We start from the raw sequence: 15,226 nt of genomic DNA on the forward strand, positions 1-15,226 counted from the left end.
CCACTGCTTGCACAACCAAATTAATGTAACATTGGGCTGTCCTAGTTCCTGTAATAGACACTTGGAGGAAAGCACAGCTATTCGGTTTCGATACATCAGCTCACAGACGCCCTGTGCTGATTGAAATCACCCTAGGAAGGATAAGAGGAAAGAGCGCCATCTACCCACCCAGATTAAGGCCTATTGTGCTCTCTCAGGGCTCAGGCAGCTGATGGCAAGCTGCATGACTGGGATTCGAACCAGGGATCTCCTGATCATAGTGGCAGGGCTGGACTATCATCTGTTTTAAACCCTAGCAATAAACAGACTGTTACTGGGACTACTGGGACCAGTATGTAAATAAGCTCTGTTGGGATTTGGCTATACTATATTAGGCTTTTTTTTTGGTAAAGCTGTCCTGACTGATTTTTGTATTATGTTTTTATTATTATATTCATTGGACAAAACTAAAGATATGACACAATGTAAGGTAGTCAGTGTACATTTTATATAACAATGTAAATTTGCTGTGCATTTAAAATAACTTAATTAAATAAGCTATTGATGTCTAAATCACTTGCAACAAAAATGAGTACACCTGTAAGACAAATGACCAAATTCTGCCCAAATTGAGCTTCCTCTATAAGCCAGGTATCATTTTGAAGATATGTTTTGGGTCGTTATTAATTATAGTGCCTGGAGGTATTGAATCAGGCTCTGCTTTAAAATGTTAGAGTATATTTTGATATTCAGCCCCCTAGTGGCGGAAGCACTCATACAGCCCCAGACCACGATTCTACCACCACCATGCTTGACTGTAAGCAAGAGACGGTTGCCTTGGTTGCCTCACATTTTTGTGAGATACAGAATATTACCTTAAACATGTCCTTCTAATGGTAGTGCACTATTTTGTGATTTATCTTGTGTGAAAGTGAGCGATTTGGAACACAGCTTACTCATATTTTCATTGTGAATGTCTGTAGCTAAACTGCTATAGACAGGTACATATGATCAATAATATATATATATATATAAAAAAATCTGATTTTTAAAACCTAACCTTTTTTACATACAATGATAATATGCTTTAATTTACAAAAAAAAAATGTTTGCATTGTTCCAAATTCATATATCAGCCCTTAAAAAATGTTTTTTGTGTGTGCACAAACAGTATTATAGTATTGTAGAACACATGGTGCTTTACTAAGCACAGAATGGCAGAATGGAGTCGTAGAGGTGGTCAGCATGGGATCTATCATTGTCTAATCAATAGAGAAAGGCAGGCGGTGTAATGATCAGCCGACCCTCCCCCATAGCTGCTGTCCAGTCTGGGCCCCTCTCCACACGTCACCACTAAACTCACCACCGTCAGTGCTGACCTGTCTGCTGGTCTGTTGGGTTGTATTTTATATTCTGTGAAACATTAAATCCATATAAAGGGTTAAATATGAATAAATATCTGTATGCAGGACTATCTAGCGAGCTGGTGAAAAGGAACCTTTTTACCATTTAATCTAATTGAATGAGTTGCATATATAGTAAGCACATCTGGCCAGTGGGAACCCATCTGCCTACCTTAGATGGTCATTGATTGATAAAATGAGAGATAACATTAACTAATTGTGCCATTTTGTGTGTGCTGCTTGAAACATTACCGTTGAACAAGCCAACAGACTCGTGGCTCAAACAATCTTTTTTGTATTTCTATGCAATTTTTGGAAAGCAGAGGACATCACACCACAAGTGTAAACTATTCTTGGGGAATGTTAGGGACAATTATTTGAATAATAAGCAGCATTTTTATCTGATATGTGTTGGACCAACAAACAGGCCCATGCCCTTTTGTAATTATTATTATTTTTTTTGTAAGTGTGTGTGTGAAAGTCATACCCGTTTTGGCCGGGAAACTACCATATTTTACCCCTCCTTCCCATCGTCTTCACGTATTAGTATTTTCCCGTACTATATATAAAAAACAGTATTAACCAGGAGACCGCTGTGTGAATGGGAAAGCCCTTAATGCCAATCATGGTGCCGCTTCACGGATAAAGTCCCGCCTTTCAGGAGAAACAGCCAATCAGCTTGCTGTTTTTGCGGAGCGTGGAGGAGAGCTAGTGTGAGTGGGGAAGCACTTGTGTGTTTTCCACCTGATCCAACCGATCAGCTAATTAGCAATCCTTTATTAAGTTTACCTGTTAAAATTCCTTAGCCCCCTATCAACCATAAATCAGTTAATATGTATATCCAGCACTGTATTAAACACATCATACCCCCACTTACTTTATTAAGTGCCTTTAAAGCAGAGAAAGCTCTAGAATATGCAGAACAGTGAGAAACACTGCTCTAACCTGACTTCTGTTCATTTGTATTTTACAGTATTTTTACAAGACCACAAATCAACCAGTTTTATTGTAAGGTATGTTTCTGTATAGTGCTTTAAATTCGTGCTCCATGTGCCCCCTTTTGACTTTGATCACCTGCCCCTCCAAAGGTCTCTGCACGGCCCTGCCAACAAAAATGATACTACTCCATTACTGAATCATCATTGTAGTGTGTGACAAATGCTTTGCAGATCATAACAATTTAGCACAACTAATGCCTGCATCTAATGCCTGCATGAACCTGTAAATGATAATTGAAAAACCCCTTTTACAGCTTTTACTGTAAAGGAAACTCCCCATGTACTGTAATAGCTGTATATAAACTAAAGACTATATATAAAAACTAAAGGACTATAGAGACTATAGAAAGTAATCATCTACAGTATTATCTTCTAAAATAGAATAATAAGAACCGTGTATTCGACCAGTGCTGTTTATGAATTTATGAATGACATGCAGTAAACAAGATAAACATCCATATTAAGCATCCATATACAGCCAGTTATTTTATTGTGTATGTATATTTATTTTGTAGGTATAAATAAAAGCAGCAAATCATGCTGAAAGTTCTCTTACCATTCTTTCATGGTACATATTATATACCATAATACTAATGCAGCAGCGTTCTGGATATTACAGATATGCAGAGGTACTGGATGAGAATCTGCTCAGAGAAAAACATCTAAATAATTTACTCTGCAACAGTTGGTGTTTATTATAGTCTGACTTCAGCTACTGTACCTATCGTCATATTGCATTCAGAACACGTGTAATAGTTTTGCAGTGCTGAAGGTTATAAACTGGATTTAACACTCAGCTTTTGGGTTTAAATACACACTTTCTTGAGTACCGGGTTTGACGGCAGAGGGAGAAAAGAAGGGGTTAAACCCCTCACCCTCAGGAATCACTGCAGCTGGCAGGAGCTTCTTTGCGGCTGCAATAAAGCAGAAATGCAAACAACAAAAAAACACCCTCTAAAGTTAGCATGAGGTGTTTTTATCATGATTCCTGTTAGTAAACATAATGTACAGCATGATGCCATCTCAGTACGTCTTAATTGGGGTTGTAAAGCTGGCATTTTTTAGCCAAGAGAAGGAGGTTGTTGTATTATGTTGGTTAGATTAAAGATCTGCATTCAGTTTACTTTATTTAAATGTGTACAAAATACAGTGGTATGAAAACGTTTGGGCACACCTAATAATTTTCAAGATTTTCCTTTATAAATCATTGGTGGTTCAGATCAGCAATTTCAGTTAAATATATTTATTATAGTAGACGAACACAGTGATATTTGAGAAGTGAAATGAAGTTCATAGGATTTACAGAAAGTGTGCAATAATTCTTTAAACTAAATTAGCCAGGTGCACAAATTTGAGCACCCTTGTCATTTCATTACTTTTAATACCTTTAGCACTAATTATTGGAACACAAAATTTGTTTGGTAAGCTCATTGACCTTGACCTTGATACACAGGTGTATCCAATTATGAGAAAGGGTTAATGTGGCCAATTGCAAGTTTTTCTCCTCTTTGCATCTTCTCTGAAGAGTGGACACATGGGAGCCTCAAAACAAAACTCTCAAATGACCTAAAAACAAAGATTGTTTAACATCATGGCTTTAGAGGAAGGATGCAAAAAGCTCAAATCTCAGAGATTTCAGCTGTCAGTTTCCACTGTGAGGAACATAGTGAGGAAATGGAAGACCACAGGCACAGTTTTAGTTAAGACCTGATGTGTCAGGCCAAGAAAAATCTCAGATAAGCAGAGGAAAAGGATGCTGAGTCAACAATCATAGTCAACCATAGTCAACAGACTAGCTTCAAAGATCTACATCATCATCTTGCTGCAGAAGATGTCACTGTGCATCGTTCAACTATTCTGCGCACTTTGCACAAGGAGAGGCCGTATGGAAGAGTAATGCAGAAGAAGCCTTTTCTGAGCACACGCCACAAACAGAGTCGCTTGAGGTATGCTAAATCTAAAGCACATTTAGACAAGCCAGCTTCATTTTGGAATAAGATTCTGTGGACTGATGAAACTATAGTTATTATGAGTTATTTAGAAGGTGGTATGCATGGAGGGAGAAAAAACAGCATTCCAAGGCAAACACTTGCTCCTACAGTAAAATTTGGAAATTTGGTGGTGGTTCCATCATGATGTGGGGCTGTGTGTTCAGTCCAGGTACTGAGAATCTTGTTAAAGTTGAGGGATGCATGAATTCCAGTCAATATCAGCAGATTCTTGAGAACAATGTTTAAGTATCAGTGACAAAGTTAAAGTTGTGCCGGGGATGAATACTTCAACAAGACAATGACGCTAAACACTGCTAAAAATAGCAAAGGATTTATACAGATAAACAAGTACAACGTTCTGAAATGATCATCTCAGGCTACCGAACTGAATATTATTAAAAATCTGTGGTGTGATTTAAAGCGGGCTGTTCATGCTCAGAAACCATCAAACCTGACTGAACTGGAGATGTTTTGAAAAGAAGAATTGTTCAAAATACCTTCAACCAGAAGCCAGACTCTCATTGGAAGCTATAAGAAGCATTTAGAGGCTGTTACAGTATTTCTGCAAAACGAGGATCTACTAAATATTGAAAAATTTATATATTTTTTTCTGTTGGGATGCCCAAAATTATGCACTTGCTTAACTTTGTTTATAGAATTATCGCACACTTTCTGTAAATCCTATATAAACTTCATTTCACTTCTCAAATATCACTGTGTTCATTTGCAATATGATATATTTAAATGAAATTGCTGATCTGAACAACCAATGAATTATAAAGGAAAACCATAAAAATAATTATCAGGGGTGCCCAAACTTTTTCATACCACTGTGCTTATACACATGCTGCTGCCAGATAAGGAACTTACTTTCCTTAAAGACACTGATGTTATGCCATAGCCAGCCACATTGCCAGGCCTTTAACATTACATTAACTGTTATCTATCACATCGATTAATTCTATTTAAATTAAACATGGTATTATTGCACACTTGCTTCTAGAGTCTTCCTGGTAGAACTGTACATCCTTGTTAATAAAATACACAAACACAAAGTTTTTTTTATTTTTGGCAGAATCTGTGTTGATGTATATTTTATTGACATGGATTTGGTGCAGACTTTGGAATGAAGTAAACTCAAAGCATCACTTTTTAGTTTGTTCTTCGTAGAAAGAATAGAAGAACCTAAACTACAGAAAGTTAGACGCTTGAGAAAAGCACAAAGAAATGGAATTACAGTCCCAGGGCCTTTTTTTCAGAATTACTGGAGGCAGAAGCTTAGTGCATTTCTTCACTCTCAGCCAGAACAGAGGAGCACCTTGGCTATGATAGAGAGCATGTCTTGTTTTTTTTTTTATATATCTCCTGATAACAGAACAGAAGCTACAGCCTAGCTGTTCAGTTCAGTCAAGCTTTACATCAGCAACAACAAGCTCAGCTCAGTCTACTTTTGGGTGCGCTGTGTACCGGCGGAGGCCGAGCGTCAGTGTAATCTGCCAGTTAACGTTAGAACCAGCAGAGTCTAGTCTCAGAAACACTTTTCCCCTGGGTTTGGTAGCCGGCAGTTAGCGATGTGGTCGTCGGTGGCGGAGCACGCGGATGGAGGCTATGCTGTTCTGCGTCATCAGCCGAGTGACCAGCTCCAAACTCAGCCCTGCCACTTTCTCTCCATTCACCTCCAGGATCTCATCACCCACTCCCAGCAGGCCCGCGTACAGCTTCTGAGTACTGCTGTCGCCCATCTCCTCCACATACACACCTACAGCAGAAAACACACAGAATAATACAGTGTGAGAAATCATGCATTCATCATCAGTAATATACAGTATATGTATTCCATTGTCTTAACAATAAACCATAAAAAAATTAAGTGGTGGTATATTTAGATTTTTCTTTATTTCTGCATAAATATTACCTAAAACATCATCAGAAGTCCTAAAAGTAGGAGAAATAAAACCGAGTTAAACAAATAATGCAAAATATTATGCTTGGTCATTTATGTATTTAGGAAATTATTCAATATTACATATATGTAAGTGACAAAAGTATGTGAACCTTTGCTTTCAGTATCTTTCAGACCCCCCTTTACAGCAATAACAACAACTAAACGTTTCTGGTACATATTAACTGTTCACTTGTGATCCTTCCACAACATTTTAATTGAACTAAGTTTCAGAACTTTGACTTCCAAAACTTTAACTTTATTCTTGTGTGCTTAGGGTCATTGTCCTGCTGCATGACCCACCTCTTCTTGAGACTCAGTTCATAGACAGATGTCTTGACATTTTCCTTACGAATTCTCTGATATAATTCAGAAATCATCGTTCCATCCATGAGTTCTATCAAGCGTAATGCCCACACCTGTATTAATGGTGAGGTGTTATCTTGTAAGTGAGATTTAACAAGGCAATTAGTGGGAGTGAGGCCTGATAGTTCAATTTCTGAACCTGTACATGTAACATGTAACATTACTAGATCCACAAGTGTCACCAGAAATATGTCTAACAAAAACATTACCACCCACAGTGGACAGCTTAGTAAGTGGAAATGATCCCTATCTGTGTCTGGCTAGAACTGTCTGTGGAAATCACATCCACATTCAATGCAAAGGTGACCATACACATATTCCTCAGGTCAGTGCAGTGTTCTAGTGACACTATCAAAAGGTTTTAAGGCAGGTGGTTTTAATGTTGCAGCGGGTGGCTACTAGGACTAGTGTGTGCATGTGTGTGTGTTACCTGAGTCTGGCCTTCCTTTCCCACGTGAGATGAGGAAACCAAAAGGTCCGTCAGGAGGCCGGGACAGCTCTAGCAGTAACGTACCATCAGGGAAGGCCTGAGCTACTCTCCCCACTGAGCGAACCGCACTGGGACTTCCGACATCCTCCACACTTAGAGTGCGCTGGAGTCCCCTAGAAACACAAACACATAAGAGCTCATAAGAAAATGAGCCACTATTATTGGACAACACCAGGAGGGTAAAGACTACCACATGCCTCCTCCGATACATGTGAATTCAGCCATCGCCTCTTTTCGACTTGCTGATAATTATCAGCTTGCTCGGAGGAAAGCACTGCGACTCGGTTCAGATACATCAGCTCACAGACGCTGAGTGACATCACCCTTTAGGGTGATGAGGGGAAAGAGCTCCATCTACCCACCCAGAGAGAAAGAGAGAGAGGCCAATATTGCTTTCTCAGAGCTCTGGTAGCTGGATTGGATTGGAACCAGTGATCTCCTGATTATAGTAGCAGAGCTTAGCCCACTGGAACACTCAGAGCTTATTTTAAAGCAGCAGTTCTTATGGTTTTTTTCCTTTAAATTGAAAGCAGTTGGGAAAAACCCAACATATTCATTCTAAAAAAAATATTTTTCTGGTCACAACAGCTTTTACTGATTATAAGAGGTACTCTGGCACTGCTAATGCTGCTGATACAAGAGCTACAGCGAACATGGAGATGATGGGCTCAGTCACACCTCTAAACTAAAGAAACACAAAATTAGTACTGAGGAGAGCTAACAAACTAAACACGAGTGATACAGAGTTATTGCTAAAAAACATTAGCTGTATCTGCTTTGAAAAGAGTTTACTTAAACTCTCACTAGAGAAAGAAATGGTAAAGAGTGTCGTTTGCAACAGAATCATTATATCTGCAAAACATTGATCACCTGCTCCTGTTGCCATAAAATCTGACAGCTGTGATGGCTGGCATTTAAACAAAAAAAGTCCCTGTGCCGAGTTGACCACACACCCACAAATGAGGCCTCATTGATAAGCCCATGATGTCTTTCTGATAGTAGAGTAGGATTCAAACAAATTATAAGCATTTATATTATATTTATATTATAAGGTAATTTAAGTGTTTCTAATAAGTTGCTACAAGTGAAAATCCAGTTTATTACTATTTTTATCAAGTTCTTCAAGATAAAAGCCCTAACAAATTCCAATGTCTGGAAATGTTTTATTTTTGTGCTCAAGATTAAAAAAATTCAATGTGGTTGAGGGATAAAAAAAAATGAGGTTAGTCTTGTGTTCAGTGATGATAATAATTATACAAAGCTGAGAAAATTACAAAGATAAATGTGCACTAATCTGTGCCATAATGCTACAAATCTCATTTCCATGGCCAACAGGCCTTTTGAGCACTGTGGCATTTGCATCGTTCGAGGTTGTAAAAATAGACGCCACACGGGACTGCTTTGTTTATGCATATTAAATAAAGCATAAATATGATCTTGACGAGAAGAGAGGAGAGTCTAAATACAGACTATGCCCAAAATCAGTATCAGGGTGACTAACACCTCCTCAGGTTTCTTTCCATTTGTCTGCTCACATTCCCCTGCTCCTCCCTCCTCCCTCCTCCTCCTTCCCTCGCTCCCCGAGATCAGAGCAAAAACAGAAGCTGTTTATAGCATCTCCTTCTCCCGGCTCTCCGCTCTCTGACTGGCTCTCGAGGAAGGTGATGTAAGCTGCGACTTCGTCACTCTAGAATTTCCTCTCTTTTCTTCTTAATGGACTGCTGAGATTCACAAACACACATACTCATACACATTTGGTTCTGTACAATATATGGACCTTACATACACTATACTGTCTGTTTAAATGTCTGTAGACACCCCTTTAAGCACTTGAGGATGAAATGACCTCAAAAATGCTCTTGTCTCTGAATGCAGTCATATCCTCACAGCAATCTTCCAAAATCTAATAGAAAGGATTCATTGAGCATTAAAAACAGTTACTTTATCAAAAGCAGGATTTTGAACTCATTTTTAAAAACCACATACGCTGACAACCCAAATTTTGTAGAACATGTATTATGTGCCATGTCTTTTGCCAAAGAATACTACACTGACCTTAAGGATATGTGTGAGGTCTTCTGCATTAAATGTGGATGTGATTTTCTGACAGAGTTGCTTGTCTATTCGCATGGACAAGTCTAGCCAGATGCTGCCGTCCACAATCATTACCACCCACTGTACTATTGCTCAAACTTCATAATAATATTCATTAATTTCGACTTGCCATGAGCATGTTGGCTAGTGTTTAACCTCACTCACAGGATAACACCTCACAACGTATTCAGGTGTGTGCGTTCCTAATCTGTAGCCTGACGCTTTAGGATCAATTTACATACTGCTGTCCCATGACTTTTGGCATCCGAGTGTACCACTTTAAAATAGTTTGTTTCTCTGATTTTACTATTTAAAATAAAACATTATTGTTTTATTCTATGAACTACTGACAACATTTCTCACAAATTCAAAATCAAAATAAAACCACTGGAATATAATCAAGAGGAAGATGGATGGTCACAAGCCATGATGAAACAAATCCGAATTCTTAAATTGTTGCACCAGGATGGCACAAGTTTACCCAAAAGTAGTGTGAAAGACAGGTGTAGAGCATGGCTAAATCAGAGCATGTCAAACTTACATGTTACTTCACCAAATATTAATTTCTGAACTCTTTCTGGGTTAAAAACATTAGAATTGTTGTTTCTAAATGAATATGAACTTGTTTTCTATGCATTATTTGAGGTATGAAACCACTGCATTTGGAATTTGGAAGAAATTTAGTTTGTAGAATAAAACAACAATGTTAATTATACTCAAACATATACCTATCAATAGTAAAATCTGACAAACTGATCATTTTGAAGTTGCCTCTTATTTTTTAATTCAATTATTTCTGTATAAATTACACAAACCAGACTGTGGCAATGCTATTAAAAATATTAACATGACGAAGTGTTAAATCCTGTTCTTTAACATGTTTTGATTTAAAATAAATATTTTTAATGAATGACATGGCCTTTATAAGCCAAACAACCACAGGGGAACTGTGCTCTTAATGTTAAAGAGACGGGTTTGATATTGAAGGGTCACAGGTTTGATCTCCTGGACTGGCACGAATTGAAAGGAATAGCGCTTTTCCTTCATCAACCTTCATGCCTGAGATGCTTTTGAGCAGCCCGAAATTGCTGAGCTGGCTTCTTTTTGCTGTGTGTGTGTGCGTGTGTGTGCTTGTAGGTTTCTCTGAATGCTGTACAATAACCTTTTATTTGTAAGAATGCAAATTCATACTCAAACACTGTTATTGATTTAAAGGGCTCATTTGTGTGATTTATCAATATTACAATGCACCCAGACAGTTATCAAATCAGACACTCCAGCAGAGTGACACACATTTGATGTACACACACACATAGTGCCGAAGCCACCACACCGGCATACTGAATTCCATTTCTTTCTTTGGCAGGCCTACACACATCTATTTTTATCTCTCTCACTTTACCCCCCCCCCCATCCCCCGCACTCTGTGACTGAATATGTGTGTGTGTGTGTGTGTGATGCAGACACGCCTGCTGACCCAGTCGTCAAAGGAAAGTATGTAGCTCGTTGCACAACACACCAGCTGTCTGTGCTTAGCAGGAATACATGCACTGTACTCTCTCACACACACATTCATATAAACTCACACACACACACACTTAACATGCCATTCTTCGCCCTTCATTCATAACATTGCAACGTGACATTATTAATAGTTTGGCTGGTCAGTAGAGGCAGCGCAGTGATACGGCTGGACCCTCTTCAGATATCTGCAGCAGATATGTGTCATGTTTTATAAACAAGCTCAAGCTGAGAGGATGACATTTCAGGATGTCAAAGCTAGTTGAGTTGCATAACACGTCTGTGAGTTTGTGTTTATATGTGTGAGTGTGCGTGTGTGTGTGTATGATTATGAGTATAAGTATGGATTAAAGGTGATACCTGGACAGAGCAGAGCTGCATGGCTGCTCCCCCGGTGTGTATGCAGTGGAGCGGTCCCCCTTTCTCCTGGGACTCTGGAGATTCTGCACTGATGAGGATTTCTTCAGCTTGACCAGGGGAGACCCCTGGTGGTCAGAAATGAAAAAAAAAAAAAAAATAGTGAGCAACCACTCAACCACATTTATCTTGGAGTGATCATCTCACATAATGCATAGTTACAGCATTCTAAATCTAAATCATTTTCATTCATAAACAGAGAGTCGAGTATTGAGGTACAAATACTTTTATTACCTTAATTAAGTACAAATTTTGGTTATCTAAACATTACTGGGCAGCTTTGTACTTCTACTCCTTACACTTTAAAAACAGTCTTGTTACTCATATTTCATTACAGCATGTAACCTATCCATATAAATCACTCTACCAGGATATAAACATATACCATTCTGACACCTTATTGGTTTGTATGTGATCCATTGCACCTATATATGTCATGTCACACTCCAGCAAGAACATGGCAGACATATGTAGCCTAGTATGAAGATGATCCATAGCAGAGACTCAAGAGAACTCGAGTGAAATGTCAAATTATGCTTCTTTAATAAACTCTTTAATTAACATTTTAATATAACATTATAGTCATTATGGCTTTTAGAAAAATGTGTTTTGGGGAGGGCGGATAGTGCACTATAGGACCCTGTGGCGCAGACTAAGCTTTTATCCTTATTGGCATTTTTTCCCTTTATATTACTTTTATTTTTATACTACTTTAAGTAGTTTTGAAAACAGTATTTGAACCCTAGTATCTATATTCTACCTGAGTGAAGAATCTGAATACTTTTGACACATTTGTTCATAAATAAGATTTAAAAACCTACCTCTCACATAAACACACTCAGTTGCTTTAATATTTGAATAATGGTATAAGGATGATTATTTACTATTAATATAATAAAAACTATCTTTTAAAAAAAAATACATATTTTTTTCCCCATTTTCTTCCCCAATTTACCGTATTTTTCGGGCTATAAGGCGCACTTAAAATACTTATTTTTTCCCAAAAATCGTCATTGCGCCTTATAATGCAGTGCGCCTTGTGTATGGATTTTGCTTGTGTTTACTGACCTCGATTTTTATGTGGTACACGGCGCTCTGTTGTGCAGAATTCCTCACCCACGCCAGAAAAAGATCCCCCTCTTGGGCTAGCGCGCGGTTACCTTTGACTGCCGTACTGCCTCTCGGCTGTGGCTCAGGGTAGCTAGTTTCCACTGTAGCTCCGTGGCCAGAACAAGGTGCCGGTAAACTTTCCTTTCCACCCGTTCTGGGGTAATAGCACAAACTGTTTCTTTTTAGCGCCCACTTCTAAGTAAAGTTAACCTCTTAACACGCGCTGGCCCACCGGCGGGCCAGAAATATTTAATATTTCATAACTGGCTGTGTTTCTGAATAGTTATGAACAGTTACAGGTTCAATATAGACATCCAATATACCATTTTAAAGCTTAGAATCTCTGCTTTTGAGCTATTTAGCCTATTTAGCGGAATATCCTTTCAGAAAATAAACATTTAGGGCGAAATATGCCTTGGTTATGATTTTAATAATTCATAACTCTCATATTTGCGTTTATCGTTCGTCCATATTTCATTGAATGCGGTCATGTCATACACCATTCGAACCGTCTGGCTCTCCGGATTCCAGAACTGTGCTTTTACTGTAGGATGTATGTTTCATGAATTAGAGCTGCGTCAGAGCGCATGTTTCCAGTAATAAAAGGCTCTCTCCTTTTGTCCTGGGGTAACCTCCGGTCACTGCCGCCACCCCCCGAACACACACCCGCGCTCAGCCACAGGTCCTACCTTCAAAACGCGTCCAGACTAAAGAGAATCCATCAATCCAGTCTCCTGTAATCCACAGTTATATCCAAACAGCGCTGGAAATCACTTCATCCAGAAATGAAACTTATCCAATCTTTTATCTCTGTTTTAAAACCGTTTTATTCACCGAATTCGGCACAACACGCTATTATAGTCAGAAGCCTCGCGGAGTAATGCGGTACTTGCTGTGCTTCAACATAATATTATGGTCTGTCGGAGCGTTGCGGCTACCGTTGTCAGGAGCGTCGCGGAGTAATACGTACTTGCTGTGCTTCAACATAATATTATGGTCTGTCGGAGCGTTGCGGCTACCGTTGTCAGGAGCGTCGCGGAGTAATACGTACTTGCTGTGCTTCAACATAATATTATGGTCTGTCGGAGCGTTGCGGCTACCGTTGTCAGGAGCCTCGCGGAGTAATACGTACTTGCTGTGCTTCAACATAATATTATGGTCTGTCGGAGCGTTGCGGCTACCGTTGTCAGGAGCGTCGCGGAGTAATACGTACTTGCTGTGCTTCAACATAATATTATGGTCTGTCGGAGCGTTGCGGCTACCGTTGTCAGGAGCCTCGCGGAGTAATACGTACTTGCTGTGCTTCAACATAATATTATGGTCTGTCGGAGCGTTGCGGCTACCGTTGTCAGGAGCGTCGCGGAGTAATGCGTAAGTTACTTGCTGTGCTTGTTGATTTATTGCTCAGAGATGTTGTTATTTTTCACAGATATTGTGAAGGATTTATTGCTCAGAGTTATTGTTACTGATATAAATAAAGTTTCATTTAGTGCGCCTTATAATCCAGTGCGCCTTGTGTATGGACTAACACTAAAAATAGACCGTTCACTCATCGTGCGCCTTATAATACGGTGCGCCTTATAGTCCGAAAAATACGGTACACAGCCAAATACCCAACCCACTTATTAGGGCTCCTCCTATCGTTAGTGATGCCCCAACACCAGGAGGGTGAAGACTAGCACTCCAGTAGTCGATGGCAAGCTACATGAGCAGGATTCCAACTGGCAATCTGCTGATCATAGTGGCAGCGTTTAGCCCGGAGTTTAACTCGGAGTCCATAGCCACTTAATTTAAACACTTAAGCAACACTATAGCACTTACCTAGCAACACTTGGAACACCTTTGCAACTAACTAGCCTGCAATACCACTGCATCCAACTAGGAACAATTTAGCTTAGCAACACATTTGCCACCACCTGGAACACCTCAGACCTTATTGGCATTTTTCCCCCTTACATTACTTTTACTTTTATACTTTAAGTAGTTTTGAAACAAGTACTTTTAAATTTTTACTTGAGTAAAAAGCTTGAGCTGATACTTCAAGTTCAAAAGAAGTACCAGGTATGACTCTCAGCTCAGCAAACGTTTTAGCAAATACCAGAGACACCTTAGCAACCAACTGAAAAACAATAGCAGCTGTCATATCAACCACCTGGAACACCAGAGCAACACCAGAGCAACCAGAGGAAATACTAAAATCACCTATAGAAATATAGGTGCATACAACTGCATAGTACCAACCAAGCACCCACCTGGAATACCATTTCAACACCAGAGCAACTACCCTATCATTCATCTACTACCCCAGAGCAACCATTTAGCAGTTCCACTGTAGCAAAATCTGTGTATAATCTGTGTGAAAGCTGTGTAAGTGATAAGTGCAGCAGTAGAGAACAGACCAGGCGTAGGGACTGCAGAGATGGAGCTTTCCTCAGCCGGCCGGACTCTGCACGTACAGTGCTGGGGGACATGGAGGGGGATGCGCTGGGTTTGGGGGGCAGGCTGAGCTGCTCCATGCTGCTGGAGCGCTCCTTCCCCATCCGCCCTCCGCTGTTCAGACCAATGGCTGAGAAGAAGCGGCGCAGGGACAGCTTAGGCCTCGTCTCCTTCTGATCCACCACAGACGCTGCGCTGCTGCAAACAGAGCACAGTGGAATATTAACAGCAAGAAGATTTAGACTGAGTTTGGGCTGGATATTTTTGTTGCATCTGGCAACTCTAGGTTGGGGGGTAGGGGTAAATTTATATTTTTAGAGGCACACTTAAAACAGAGGGGTATGAGAATCACTAAGCACAAAAGCGACAAATATAAGTATTTTTCCTTGTTGAAAAATCCAATAACCACCATATTACCCTAGTTTAATATGTAGTTTTACATTTTTATGCCCATTTTCTTCATAACAAGCATAGTAGTT

At 39.5% G+C, this 15,226-nt stretch overlaps 1 protein-coding gene across 2 annotated transcripts in view; it reads right to left on the bottom strand.

Moving 5' to 3' along the window:
• Positions 1-2,843: 2,843 nt before the first annotated feature.
• Positions 2,844-15,226, bottom strand: part of si:dkey-121a11.3 (uncharacterized protein KIAA1614) — a 36,794-nt gene continuing 24,411 nt past the window's right edge. The window contains exons 7-10 of one of the 2 annotated variants that reach the window (XM_049465999.1): positions 14,711-14,942; positions 11,145-11,269; positions 7,110-7,282; positions 2,844-6,130 (exon numbers count right to left, since the gene is read on the bottom strand). In XM_049465999.1, the coding sequence (XP_049321956.1) occupies positions 5,937-6,130; positions 7,110-7,282; positions 11,145-11,269; positions 14,711-14,942 (724 nt within the window). In that variant the 3' untranslated portion in view covers positions 2,844-5,936. Of the gene's footprint in view, positions 6,131-7,109; positions 7,283-11,144; positions 11,270-14,710; positions 14,946-15,226 lie in introns of both variants that reach the window. The other variant, XM_022669626.2, reaches the window with a different exon arrangement.

This window comes from Astyanax mexicanus, chromosome 16 (genome assembly GCF_023375975.1).
Source record: "Astyanax mexicanus isolate ESR-SI-001 chromosome 16, AstMex3_surface, whole genome shotgun sequence".
In the NCBI taxonomy this organism is placed as follows: domain Eukaryota; kingdom Metazoa; phylum Chordata; class Actinopteri; order Characiformes; family Acestrorhamphidae; genus Astyanax; species Astyanax mexicanus.